Genomic DNA, 15,161 nt, shown 5'->3' with positions numbered 1-15,161 from the left:
AGTGCATGAATATAAATAAATTTCCCCATATCCTTATCAGCAATTAATACAGTCAGACTGGTTAATTTTAGTCTTTCTAACTACATTTAGTTTTTCTGGGTCTTCTATGAGTATTACTTGCAGAAAATACCTTCTTCTAGTCTTCTGGTATCTTTCAAGTGCAGCAGTTTTTTATTTTGGTGTAACTAAATGTATCTACCTTCTCCATCTTTACCTATATCTGAAACAATGATGAATATGATATCCAGAGAATGGAAACAAAGAGTGGCAACAAGTGGCACCTGCTTTGAGGTGTCCTTCTCAAGTGGTATTGGATCCTCTGCACAGAGATTTTAGAATGTGCTCCTTGACATCACATAGCCCAGATCCACACTAAACCACCAGATAAACAACTCACCCAACAATTAGTTACATGTCAACATGCCAAAGAATGTCACCAGCTTGAAATCCTCATTAGTAATTTATTCATATAAAAAAATTCCAGGGTTACTTTCAGACTTACTAACGAGACCAGAAATTAGATCACTTTTATAAACCTACCTATGTGAGCTAAGAATAGGAGGTCCCACCAACCTAGAATGGCTAATTATTGGTCCTCATTTTACTTGACATTTTACTTGCAGTAGCTCAGTCACTCATTCCCTTCAGATTTTTACCCAAATATTACCTTCTCAATATAGTATTTCTGGATCATTTTATTTAAAATTGCAAGCTCCACCCACTCTTTCTAAACTTCCCACCCTTACTTGTTTTATTTTTCCCTTTGGCACTTTTACCAGCAGTCATACCATGTATATTACTTATTTATTGTCTAACTGTACTCTCTAGAATATGAAGACAGAAATTTTTGCCCTTTAATTCCTTGCTACACTCCCAGCATCTATAATAGTAATGGCATGTAGGCCATCAACAACTAGTTTTGAATGAATGATTTTATATGGTTAGATCTTATTAAGGGAAAATATTAACTCCCTTCTCTCTCTCTTTTTTTTTTTTTTTTTTTGCGGTATGCGGGCCTCTCACTGTTGTGGCCTCTCCCGTTGCGGAGCACAGGCTCCGGACGTGCAGTTTCAGCCGCCACGGCTCACGGGCCCAGCCGCTCCGCGGCATGTGGGATCTTCCCGGACCGGGGCACGAACCCGTGTCGCCTGCATCGGCAGGTGGACTCTCAACCACTGCGCCACCAGGGAAGCCCTCCCTTCTCTTTTATAAGCACATAAAGAATCACCTAGAAAAGGTGAAAATTTTTCTTAAGGTAACACAACTGGTTCAAGCAAAATGGGACCAAACCTTGTTCTGCTAATTTCAAGAGACCTCTGTTCTCTTACTAGCATCATTCCACCTCATACACACTGAACATCTATCTCTATAGCAACTTGAGAACAATTTACTATGAACTCTGCTATTATTTCCCTACAAACAATTCCATATGATGTGGAGGAGGCAGCACCAGAAAAACATATTTAGTATTACTTAATAAGCATGGGGCTGGGGGGAAATCTATTATAATTACTTTATTTTGGAGTGACCTAGAAAGTTTTAACAAGTCTATTATAAGATCAGGTAAAGACAGAGCAAGACCTTCCATAATTTGTTGCTGGAAGTGGAAGAATGTCTATCAGTGACTCCTTAAACTAGACCAAAAGTAAAGGTCTGGGTCCACAGTTAAACACTCCTAGAGGACAACTGGATATCTGCCAAGTGACCAATGGGATTTTGAAACTTGGGGAAATGTGAAGAAAAAAGGAAAAGGAAGGTAGGAAAAGAAGTAGTGGCTGCTTCTACATAAGGTAATCTGAACACTTAATGATATGCTGAAGGGAAGTCACCTCAGCTTTGCAAAACTTAGTGACCACTATCATATCGTAACCTGCCACTCTTCTCAACTGTTAATGGTAAGACATTAATGCTGACAAAGGCTCTACCTCTAGAGCAAGGGATGGATGAGGTTTGGTCCTTTGTTCAGAGTCTCAAACCGGTTCCAAGACAAACCAATGGAAAATTAGTTTCAGGATAGTTCTGTACAAACACAACAAATGCAAACTGCAGCCCCTTTAGTCTCTCTCAACTGGGTTTCCTCAAGAATTAATACTCTAAAGCAACAGTTCCTAATGAATTAACTTCTCTCCTATGCATAGTACTAGTTATGTTACCATCCTAGAGAGAATTAAGAAAATAGTCACTCAAAATACTTTCTGTGTTCTGTGGTTCAGATGACCCTGTTTGAGAAAGGACAGAGATCCACTGAGAGATGGCATAGAGTAATAGTTAAGAGTATGGACTCTGGAACCATAGTATTTGGGTTCAAAATCCCAGCCCTGTTACTTACCATCTATATGACCTTGGACAAGTTACCTAACTTCTCTATGCTTCAGTTTCCTCTTCTAAAAGAGAATTAATAATAGTATTTACCTCCTAGGATTATTTGAGGATTAAATAAGTTACCTATCTTTCTACTTATATCTTAGACTAAAGTCTGACCGTATCAAAGTGCTATCTAAGTGTTAACTGTTATTATAATCATTCTATTTGGGATTCATTTTAGGTTACTGCCTGCTACTGATGTATGAAGAAGGGCCTTGAGAGTCAGAAAGGCTTCTACCTTGAGCTACCTACCCAGTCTCTAAGGTCTAGGTACAAAGGAAGAAATTCTTCTCTATTCTGCTGCTTGTATTCAAGAGAGGCAGATTTCCCATGACCTAGATAACAAGGGTTTTAGCACAGAAAAAGAAAGACTTAAAGTCAGAGCTCTGACTGCGCCCATAGTGGATATGCAACAACAGATCTGGCTCTTGTGTTCAGTGGCATCATCTCCATGCTACTCTTTTTTTAACCTCTTAATTACGAACAGCTTTCTCCACACACACTGAGTATCTGAATGTATTCAGAATAGCCTCTGCCTGCATCTTCTTTATTTTCTTATTCAATATTTTAATTATTGTTACCGGTATTGCTCTGCCACTGTTAGGAAGAAGCAAGTGTATCAGGGATGACGCAGCCTGAGCCTGCCCAGCATGCATCTGTGAGCTGCAGCTCTGGAAGAAGCTGTAGCACAAAGCCCCTCTGTTAGGGCAGCACACTAACCCCTGTGTGTCCCTCTCACATGAGCACAAGGCAGGAATGGGCCTCCTCCTGTTCCCTTTTTCACCCTCCTCCCACCTTTCCCAGAGGGAGATCCTGTTCACACCAAAGAAAGCCAAGAACATTTAGTTCAGCAATAAGAACAGGTGGTAGCACCAATAAGGAACAAAAACTGGTATTCTTCCAATTGCTGAGTTCTATGGCAGAGAGGGAGAAAGGGCAGGAAGAACCAAAACCCAGGAATCATTTTCCCCTGTGGGGTCCCTGATGGTTTCACTTCAATAAAGAAAAAACCCACCTTTGAGGTTTCTCTCTGCCGTTCTTCACAGAGTGAAACCAAAGAGGTCTTCCTTTTCACTCTCAGGAAAAGGCAAATTACTTTTTGTTTGTTAACTATTTTCTTGGATGCAGTGCAAAAGCAACAAGACTAATGACTAAAAGCAGGTGCTTCCCCATCCATCTCTCTTGGATCAAGTAGCAAACAATTCTACCCACAGGAGCATATAATTATTTGGATTAGTAAAAACCATGTAAATAAGATAAAAGTGCCATAAAGACAGAAAGTCTTTGTGCTTTGTCATCTACAAATGCAGCTGTTGCTTAAGTTTTTCCTTTTTTTCCCCCTAAAACACAGACTTTGTCTTTAAGGAGGGAACAGCTGTCTATTTCTCTCTCAGAATTTCCTATCTTTGCATCAAAAAGAAGTCATGAGTAGAGAAGATACAGGTCAAGAAAAAGGGCTGTCACTAAATTTGATGCTTTATGGGCCCAAGGTCTTTGAAAAGTGCCCCAGTCAGCAGTTCAGCTCATCCCTGAGAGGTGTCCAGCAACACCTTCTACAAAGGCGTGACACATGTTATACACTACTACTAACTCAATTCTTAGAGTTTCTCTTCTTGATCTAAGCTTCCCAAATCTATCATTTTGGCTTTCATAACTATCCCTTTTTTTCCACACCTCCTGTAAATCATAGACCTAAATAAACCATAAACCTAGATGTGGCCAATCGAGTCTGTTTGTAAACACAACCCTTTGAAAGGAAAATAAAGGAGCTACTCCTTGAGAGTCACTGACTGCTGGAAAATAGAACTTTCACCCTAGATTTGTATGTTCAAAAGAATGTTGAACGTTTTCTTTCAAGAGGGGAAAGAATATTGAAATGTTTACCATTTTGGCATCCAAACCAGTAACACTGGATTTTTAACATTTTATTGCCAAAAAGTTCAAACAGGGCTTCCCTGGTGGCGCAGTGGTTGAGAGTCCGCCTGCCGATGCAGGGGACGCGGGTTTGTGCCCCGGTCCAGGAGGATCCCACATGCCGCGGAGCGGCTGGGCCCGTGAGCCATGGCCGCTGAGCCTGCACATCCGGAGCCTGTGCTCCGCAACGGGAGAGGCCACAGCAGTGAGAGGCCCGCGTACCGCAAAAAAAAAAAAAAAAATAAACTTCAAACATACAAGGGTAGACAAAATAGCACAATAAATTCCCATGTACCTATCATCCAACCTCAACCATTACTAACCTGTGGCCAATCTCATTTCATATATACCACCCACCCTCCTCCCAGATCATTTTGAAACAAATGCCAGACATTGTTCATCTGTAAATATGTCAGGATATGCCTCTAAAAAATAAGAACCCTTTTGTTTAAAACATAACCATATAATAAACCCTTTCTCTAGTGTTCAGTGATTTTTTTGTGATATAACAGAATCAGTGATTACATCTCCCCTGACAAGTGTGAGCTGCAACTCCCAAGGTTTGTAGTCTATGAGCTGACCAAATATGTGTTCTTCAAATTAAAGTTGTTAAATATAACAACTTTAGTGACAATTCAGTGACAATTCTGAAGTGACATTTACGCAGTAAAAACGAAAGGAAAGGTACCTATGTAAAGTGATGGCTATGTTAATTAGCTTGTTGTAGTGATCATTTCACAATATACGTATATATCAAAACATCAAGTTGTGTGCCTTAAATCTCATAATTTTTATTTGTGAATTATACCGCAATAAAACTGAAAAAAACACTTAACCATAATACCACTACCACACTCAGAAAAAGGTATGCAGTCAGTTTAACAGAAATTCTTGCTCCAGGAAGAGAAAGCAGAGAACAGCTGGCCAGTTTTTCTCTTGAGATTCTTTAACCTTATGTCTTAAAATAGCTACCTTCTAGACTTCCTTATTAGAAAATTACCCACATATCCTATATCAGTCCGTTTAAATCAAATTCAGTTACCAATACCATATCTCCCCATGAGTTTAGGGCTTTATTTGCATTCAATTTATAACCCAATACCTTGGACTTACAGTGGTGAAGCAAAAGACCATCATAAACTTACCTTTCACACGCATTCCTGCTACCTATGCAAAAATGACACCCACATACACAAAGGCAGAGACACAGATAGAAACAACAAGACCTCAAGACAGTGGACAGACAGAGACAGGCCAAATTCACCAGGGAATAGTATTGCTTTTAGTGGGAAATCATAAACTAATATTGAGATTTATAAAAATGTAACAGTCATTCTGGAATTTTTGCCAAGATCAGAAATGTAGGACCTTAAAGATGACCAACAGTATTCAAATCAAATTTTAAGAATCAATATCAAAGCCACTTACCCCACAGGGGAAATAAAAAGGGGGACCCGTCTGGACATGAACAAAGATTTTGAGATTGTATAAGTTTCAGGTTCTGCCATAAACTCTGGAAAGAATCATGATGATCTGCTATATTTTTCCTTATAGTCATACCCCTCTATTTGAAATACCATGTAAAATTCTGAACTCCAGAATTTTTAAAAGGATAAGAGCCTGAGTTTTATACTATCCAAGTTATGTCAATGACTAAATTAGTCAAGAATATTTAGGTACAGGGCTTCCCTGGTGGCGCAGTGGTTAAGAATCTGCCTGCCAATGCAGGGGACAAGGGTTCAAGCCCTGGTCCAGGAAGATTCCACCTGATGCAGAGCAACTAAGCCTGGGTGCCACAACTACTGAGTCTGCACTCTAGAGCCCGCGAGCCATAACTACTGAAGCCTGCACGCCTAGAGCCCGTGCTCCGCAGCAAAAGAAGCCACCGCAATGAGAAGCCCGCGCACCGCAACGAAGAGTAGCCCCAACTTGCTGCAACTAGAGAAAGCCCGCACACAGCAGCAAAGACTCATGGCAGCCAAAAATAAAATAAATTAATTTTAAAAAAAGAAGAATATTTAGGTACAGCCTAATACAACTTTAAGAAAGGTTAACCAGGGCTTCCCTGGTGGCGCAGTGGTTGAGAGTCCGCCTGCCGATGCAGGGGACACGGGTTCGTGCCCCGGTCTGGGAAGATCCCACATGCCGCGGAGCGGTTGGGCCCATGAGCCATGGCCGCTGAGTCTGCGTCTCCAGAGCCTGTGCTCCTCAACGGGAGAGGCCACAACAGTGAGAGGCCCGCGTACCACAAAAAAAAAAAAAAAGAAAGGTTAACCAAAAGACCACACAAATATGTTCATATCACATAGATAAGCATAACAGGAAGGAAGTTCAATTCAAATGGATAGGTGCATTAGACATAAGGACATACCTTCCTTATGTGAGGGCTATTTATTACTAGCTAAAATTTCCAGGTAACATACTAGAAATCTAATTTCCTGGCTTAAATAAATAGCCAGTCTAGGATAATGGGTTTACTCCTCTGATAGTGGCCATGACTATAGGACAATGAAGAACCTTCCATTCCTACAGTCTACAAAAAAATGACCAGACTAATTCCTTATACCACTTTACTCGATATGTTTATGCTTCAGTCCCCAGTAAAGGAATAGCTACATGGTACACAATAAAAAAATATCGAGAGATTTGTTCCCTGAACTCTCAAATTTCCCCTCAATTAACAAGTGAGCTATCAGCAGAACACAGACTTTCCTGCCCCTTCACAACAGTCTTACTGTTCTACAGGTACAGACTTACATTCCAGGACCCCTATATACAAAAACCTATTTCCTACCTACCTACCTCCATCACCACCACCATTCCCTGGCTTTTATTCCTTATACTGACATCCTTTAAAGAAAATCACTAATTGAGAAGGTTTGTTGGATTTAATCAATCAATGCAGCATTCTTCTTTGCCTATAACAAAAAACACTCTGTCCTACATCCTGGCACTGTAAAGCCTCTAGTACAATCCCTGGAAGGAGAACAAAATCTTTGTGGCATACTAAGTACAGAGGACGGATTTCCTCCTCTGGACAGAGATAAATAAATAAACCAATACCAAAGTCAAGTCATACCCTGGGGGCCAGGGTGTAAGAGCAGACTCAATATGAATAATAAATCAGAGCTCTGGGCTATAGGCATGACAACAGTTTAGGTCAGGAAAAATCTTTCAGTAATACTAGGTGGGAATAAATTTGGTATTTTAGAAGGGACAGGGTAATTAGCACACAAATTTCTCTTTTTTTTTTATAAATTTATGTTTTCATTTATTTATTTTTGGCTGTGCTAGGTCTTCGCTGCTGCGCAAGGGCTTTCTCTAGTTGCACGGTGAGCAGGGGCCACTCTCCATTGCGGTGTACGGGCCTCTCACTGCGGTGGCCTCTCCTGCTGCAGAGCATGGGCTCTAGGCACGCGGGCTTCAATAGTTGTGGTGCACGGGCCCAGATGCTCCGCGGCATGTGGGATCCTCCCGGACCAGGGCCCGAACCGGTGTCCCCTGCATTGGCAGGCAGACTCTTAACCACTGCGCCACCAGGGAAGTCCCCCACAAATCTCTTCTATTTGCTAAGTCAGAGTTGAAATGCATTGCGGTTCAAAGTAAGCAGAAAGACAAACTAACACAAATTCTTCATTAATAATTTGCATGCAAGATTTTGAGACTGTAATTACTTTAGGGACTTAGTGTCAAGTAACACAGAAAAAAAAAAACAGTATATTTTACAGGACCAAAAGAAACGGATTATCATAAACATTGTGTACAAACCACCAAAAAGTACTGGATGCAACATATACTATGGTACCAATGAAGATCACTAGGCACAGGACTACTGGCAGACGTTCATAGAGCAGAAGAAAAAAACAAAAATATTGAAGAAGACATGATCCAAAAGGTATTCACATAAGGCCAGTAGTAAATGCATTTTAAGTAAACAACTGCAGAGAGAGCACGGACACATATCTTTCAGCCAGACTTGGAAGGGCAAATCCTTCATCCAAACATCAGATTAAGGGAAAGTTAGCTAGCTTCTGACTCATCAAGGAACATGTTTGTGTTTCTTTTTGTACTTAATAGTAGGTTCTAGAGATAAGCAATTATGCTCTAACATAAATAATTCTGACTTTATAAAGAACTGGCAAGTTTTGCAGAGTACTTCAAATTCAGGAAGTTTGGAATCTCTTGTTTTAAAAAAAATCTAAGAAATAAGAATTTTACAAATCAAACAGCATTAAAGAATGCAAACAGGTCATGAAGTATCAGCAAAAAGGAATTCTTATTAGCCTCATCAAATATTCCTCCTTTTTAAATAGGAGGCAGAGAAAAAAATATATAATTACACCCATAGAGAAAAAAATATATAGAATACACCCACACTGGGACACCACAATGTTAACATGTAACTTAACGGCAGGATACCAGATAACTGCTCTGCAGACAGAATCCCAGACTTTGACTTCTTACGTCAGCAGATCTTTCCCACCATCAACCCCCCTTCCTGCCTCCCTCCTCCCCTCCCCCACATCTCTCCCTTCCCTTACTAAATGAGGCATGAAGGCCTAGATTAGTTGACTTAGTAAAAAAAGTATGAGACCAAAAGTCACAATATGAAAATCTCTATTAAACAGGACAAGAGTGAGAGAGAATATAAAAGACAGAAAGAAAAAGAAAAGGAAAAGGCAATACCCTAAACTCCATAACTAAAATACCAAGAAGTACTAAAAGACTATATGAACCCAGAAAAGTTGTGTTTATATTATGGTCCAGGCACTGTGAGGAACACCAAAAGAGAAGAAAAGCTGGGCCACCTTCCCAAAAACCCATTCAGCCATGCTAAACACTGTTAAAATCAATTACGGATGTAGATATAGTATTTTTAAAACTTCGTGAAGAAGATAAATTTCTGAAAGGCAGATGTGGTTTGGCTTAAAAGGGATGTGTTATTGTTCTGTTTATTGTTATTATTTTTGTTATTATTTTGGGTGCCAAGGGATGCAGGCAAAGTGAATGACATCTGTCTGCAATGCAATGTCTAAGAGGCAGGCATAGTAAGTATACCATCTGCTATCATAGATGAAATGGAGTGCCTGGGGAAGGAGAGGAAGGGAAAAGGAAGTGTGAAATTAGTTTTTTAAATGTCCATAATCCTGCTTTTCTAAGTGATTTAAGAGACAACTGGGAGCCACTTCAAGATTATAAGAAGGTAGTAACTTCAAAATAGCACTCCAGGGTAGTCTTAGGTTAGAACAAATGAAATAGGAAGATACTAGAGATGGAAAGGCAATTAAGGGCCTGAAAAAAAGAAGTACTCTTTTTACTAAAACGGTGGGCAAAAAGACCTATTACTAGAAATATTATAGACCAGAGAAGAGGCATAAAGAGAAATGATAATTCCTGTGGTGGAATTCAGGCTATTTTCAGTTTTCCTCTTTACACTTTAGTATACTTTCCAGAATGATTGCAGTATTTTTCTATATTTATAATAAAAATCATCATTCAAATAAAGAACAAACATGATGTGTATACACAGCCAAAGAATAATAAATAAATGCCCATGTGCCTGCCACACAATTTAAGAACGGAAAAATTGAGTTTGAGTATCCACAAATGATTATATCCTACCCATTCCACCTTCCAGAGGTAACCATTATCCTGAATTTTGTGAAAATCATTCCTTTTTTCTCTACAATTTTATCATATGTATGTATCCCGGAACAATATGTTATTTATTCTGCCTGTTTTGGATTTGTATATAAATGGAATCATAGTTTAGCAGTCTTCTGTGACTTGCTTTTTTCATTCAATATACAAATCTTCCTTGATTTATGATGGGGTTACATCCCAATAAATCCACTGTAAATTGAAAACATGCCTAACTTATCTTCTGAACATCATAGCCTAGCCTAGCCTACCTTAAACTTGCTCAGAACATTTACATTAGCCTACAGTTGGGCAAAATCATCTAATACAAAGCCTACTTCATTATAAAGTGTTGAATATCTGATCGAATTTATTGAATACCGTACGGAAAGTTAAAACCAGAACGTTTGTATGGGTACAGAATGGTTATAAGTGTATCGGTTGTTTAACGTCATGATTGTGTGGCTGACTGGGAGCTGAGGCGTGCTACAGCTGCCTAGCATCGCAAGAAAGTATCATACCATATATATCACTAGCCCAAGAAAAGATCAAAATGCAAAGTAAGGTTTCTACTGAATGCATATCGCTTTCACATCATCATAAAGTCAAAAAATCGTTAAGTCAGACCATCGTAAGTTGATGGCTGTCTATAATGCTTGTGTGATTAACTCAAAATGATACATGTAGCTGCAGGCTATCCATTTTCACAACTATATAGAAGTGAAATAAACTACTACTCTAGGAATAAACCATAATTTTTTAATCGATTATATTAGAGTTGGAATGGGTTGTTTCATTTTTCTGTAATCACAAAAAAAATGCTACCTTAAACATCCCCAAACATATCTTCTGGTATGTATGTACAAGGAAGTTTCTTACAATGAATATCCAGGAGTAGAATTACTGAGTAGTAGGGTACCTGCTACTTCAATTTTATTTGACAAATGTAATGACAAACTGGTTTCCTAAATAGTGGTATCAATTTATATTCCAACCAAAAATTTATGTAAATTCTCATTATTCTACCTTGTAGGTAACAATTTTATCTGACTTTTAAATTTCTACTAATCTGAAGGGTATGGTTTAATCTACATTTCTTACATTACTAAAGAGGGTAAGCCTATTTCATATGCTTAAATATCAATTGGGTTTCCCATTCCGAGAAATGCCTGTTTATGTGTTTTGTCCATTTTCCTGTTGACTCATTTTATTATTTACTTATTCTTCATGAGAATTCTTCTCTGGAGTTCTATGTTGGATACCAGTCCTCTGTTGATTATATATATTGCAGATATTTTCTCCCAATTTGTAGCCTTGTATATTTATTGTCTTTATGGAGTCTTCTGATGAACAGAAGTTCTTGAATTTTCTATAGTAAAACGTATCAAGTTTTTTAACTTTGCATTTTTCATGTCTTATTTATTAAATCCTCTCTATCTCTTAGGCCATGATATTCTCTCATAGTTTCTTCTAAAATGAAGTATATTGTCTTTCACATTTTCCTCCTTAATTCATCTGAAATTCTTACTTTTGGTATAACATGTAGTAGGGATCTAATTTCCTTTTTGTCTATACAAATAAAAAGTTATCTAAGCACGTTTATTGGAAAGTCTAAGAGTATAATTTTCAAATTAAGTGCACAACAATTAAAAGAATGCAAACAATGCCATCTAAAACAAAGTATGTGCAAATTAGAGCCTAATTATTTAACATTTATTTAGCACTGAGAGATTGAAAAGCACTTTAGGGAAAAAAAAAAATCAAATTTTTAATCTTCCAATACAGCAAAAGAGGCAGTGAAGGAAAAGAAATCTAATGGATAGATCAGGCAATGATGTGATGAGGAAAGCATCAGAATTTCAACACATCCTCAGCTTATAAAAAGACCCAAAACACAGCCTTTGATCCACTAAGCCCATTTACCTATCCATCATAAGCAACTGCTTCTCTGAAAAACTCCCAAGATACAACCTCAGCCCCTTTAGCTTGAAAAACAACTTCCTTTCTGTAACTGGCTATTTTAGAAGGTGTCCCATAAGGTCTGGTGATTGGTTTCCTTTATCTTTCTGACTTATATAATTATATTGATTTATATTAAAGTAACAATTTGTCCCTGTGGAAAATGAAACATAGCAAGATTATGACAGCCAATTCTCCAGAGTCCCATCTGGGTCAGTGAAGAATATGGCACAGTCCTGACTAATCAAAGGCATGTCAGAGGGTCATGTAATTTCCGTCATCCCTTCTTGTTACAGATAGGAGTTTCCAGTTTCAGGAGATTGTTCTACCAGGGATTTCTCCAGTATTCAGATCTCTAACAAGTAACTTGCCTTGTTTTTTTGGTTTTAATGCCATGAACCAGACTCCCCTTGGACTTGCTAACCAAAGGACCACTATGTTTCTTGTTTATCTAAAGTTAGATACTTAATGCCAATGTACCTTTCAGAAAAATCAAGCCGAATGTTCTTTTGGATGGACTTCTGTCTGAATGGGCATAGTCAGAAATGTTACAACTGTAAAATATCTGGTTTTATTAAAATTTCATATTTAAACTCCCCAATTAACCAATAATTTTTTAAAACATCTTTATTGGAGTATAATTGCTTTACAATGTTGTGTTAGTTCCTGCTGTATAACACAGTGAATCAGCTATATATAGACATATATCCCCATATACCCTCCATCTTGCGTCTCCCTCCCATCCCCCCATCCCACCCCTCTAGGTGGTCACAAAGCACCGAGCTGATCTCCCTGTGCTATGCGGCTGCTTCCCACTAGCTATCTACTAGCTATCTATTTTACATTTGGTAGTGTATACATGTCCATGCTACTCTCTCACTTCGTCCCAGTTTACCCTTCCCCTTCCCCATGTCCTCAAGTCCATTCTCTACATCCGCGTCTTTATTCCCGCCCTGCCCCTAGGTTCTTCAGAACCATGTTTTTTTTTTAGATTCCATATATATGTGTTAGCATACAGTATTTGCTTTTCTCTTTCTGACTTACTTCACTCTGTGTGACAGACTCTAGGTCCAAACACCTCACTACAAATAACTCAATTTCGTTTCTTTTTTTTTTTTTGCGGTACGCGGGCCTCTCACTGTTGTGGCCTCTCCCGTTACGGAGCACAGGCTCCGACACGCAGGCTCAGTGGCCATGGCTCACTGGCCTAGCCACTCCGCGGCATGTCGGATTTTCCCAGACCAGGGCACGAACCCGTGTCCCTGCATCGGCAGGCAGACTCTCAACCACTGTGCCACCAGGGAAGCCCAATTTCGTTTCTTTTTATGGCTGAGTAATATTCCATTGTATATATGTGCCACATCTTCTTTATCCATTCATCTGTTGATGGACACTTAGGTTGCTTCCATGTCCTGGCTACTGTAAATAGAGCTGCAATGAACATTGTGGTACATGACTCTTTTTTAATTATTAACCAATAATTTATATTCTATATTTTGCTAAAAGTTATAATGGTTCCAAACAAAGGGTGGAAAAAAAAAAGATATTTGTGACCCTAGTGGCAAAAAGTTCAGAAGACTCAGTTATCTCTTTCCAGAAATATCTGCCTACCATGAACTAAAACTTCAAACTGATGTTGGTCAAAAAACTGTTTTGAGTCAGTTGTTGCAAATTTAACTGTGAAATTCTCCTGGATTTTTTGGTCACAATTCCTGCTCTCACGTATAAAAGCAACTAAATTAATAATGATCACAACCAAGCATCCCTGTGACAAACCAAGAATTCAGACTTCATCAGACTGAAAAATGACTCTAGAAGCTTACTCAGAACTTAGGCATACTCATCCAACCATAAATAACCCATTGTATATCAGGACCAAGAAAACAGCAAGGATAAGTGTTGGAAAAGTAATAGAGAATGGGCCCTTCCACATCCTAGTTCTTTCTCTTTAGCAACTTACCTAAAGAGAACTCTCTCACATTAGGGCATTTTATTTGTCTCTAAATGAATCCTCAGTTTCATTTTATTCAGAAATGGAAAACTCGGAGTCAGATAATGGGGTACACAACTGATATAAAGAACCTATTGATTATTACATGTGATAATAGGAAATATTAGGGAATGGGAAAATGGGAAAATTTTAGTACTGGATTTTCTTTTTGTTGTTGTTGTTGTTGTTGTTGTTGTTGTTGTTTGTTTTTGGTGGTACGCGGGCCTCTCACTGCTGTGGCCTCTCCCGTTGCAGAGCACAGGCTCCGGACGCGTAGGCTCAGTGGCCATGGCTCACGGGCACAGCCGTTCCGCAGCATGTGGGATCCTCCCGGACCAGGGCACGAACCCGTGTCCCCTGCATCGACAGGCGGATTGTCAACCACTGCACCACCAAGGAAGCCCTGGATTTTCTTTTTTTAATAAATTTTTTTCTTTTTATTTTTGGCTGTGTTGGGTCTTCGTTGCTGCACGCGGGTTTTCTCTAGTTATGGCGAGCGGAGGCTACTGTTCATTGCGGTGCGCAGGCTTCTCATTGCGGTGGCTTCTCTTGTTGCAGAGCACAGGATCTAGGAGCACAGGCTTCAGTAGTTGTGGCACACGGGCTCAGTAGTTGTGGCTCGGGGGCTCTAGAGCGTAGTCTCAGTAGTTGTGGCACACGGATTTAGTCACTCCATGGCATGTAGGATCTTCCCAGACCAGGGCTCGAACTCATGTCTCCTGCACTGGCAGGCAGACCCTCAACCACTGTACCTCCAGGGAAGCCCCCTGGCTTTTCTTAATAGAAAGAGTTTGTTGCTAAATTTAGCTTTAATAGACAATAGTTAATTCCATGAAAAACAGTTGGTTGTTTATTCTTTCAAAACGAAAATTTAGTGTTAGCTTTTCGGATAAATACTCAAAGTCTAAGCAAGTTTGAATAGTATCCAATCACATTAAATAGAGTTGTAAGGGCAAAAGGTTCAGAGAAACAGAATACCTAAACCAAGTAGTAGTTCTTTGAAACAAGCAAAACTAATCATACTTATCCTTTGTACTAAACCACATGCAAATAATGCAGTAACAAATTCTTTAGCATCAACCTGAATAACCAAACCACCTTAATATTGATCATTAACCTAATGACAGTGAGAAGAAACAAATTTGAAGTATTTACCTTGAGAGCACAAAAGATGCAGGAATCTCCCATGCATTTGTGAGTTGTAAGCTGCCTAAAGCTACGTCTGAAGATGTCCAAGTGCCATAAAACCTGATGAAAAGGGAAAATACTTCATTACTCTACGAAAAAACCCCAT

At 39.1% G+C, this 15,161-nt stretch overlaps 1 protein-coding gene across 8 annotated transcripts in view; it reads right to left on the bottom strand.

The window, feature by feature from the left end:
- Nucleotides 1-15,161, bottom strand: part of USP54 (ubiquitin specific peptidase 54) — a 146,978-nt gene that overhangs the window by 46,831 nt on the left and 84,986 nt on the right. For all 8 annotated transcript variants that reach the window (XM_079899601.1, XM_079899606.1, XM_079899608.1 and 5 more), the window contains one exon: nucleotides 15,023-15,115. In XM_079899601.1, the coding sequence (XP_079755727.1) occupies nucleotides 15,023-15,115 (93 nt within the window). The remainder of the gene's footprint in view (nucleotides 1-15,022; nucleotides 15,116-15,161) is intronic.

The sequence above is a fragment of the Stenella coeruleoalba genome (genome assembly GCF_951394435.1).
Source record: "Stenella coeruleoalba genome assembly, chromosome: 16".
NCBI lineage: Eukaryota > Metazoa > Chordata > Mammalia > Artiodactyla > Delphinidae > Stenella > Stenella coeruleoalba.
This window is presented reverse-complemented; position numbering and strand designations above follow the sequence as displayed.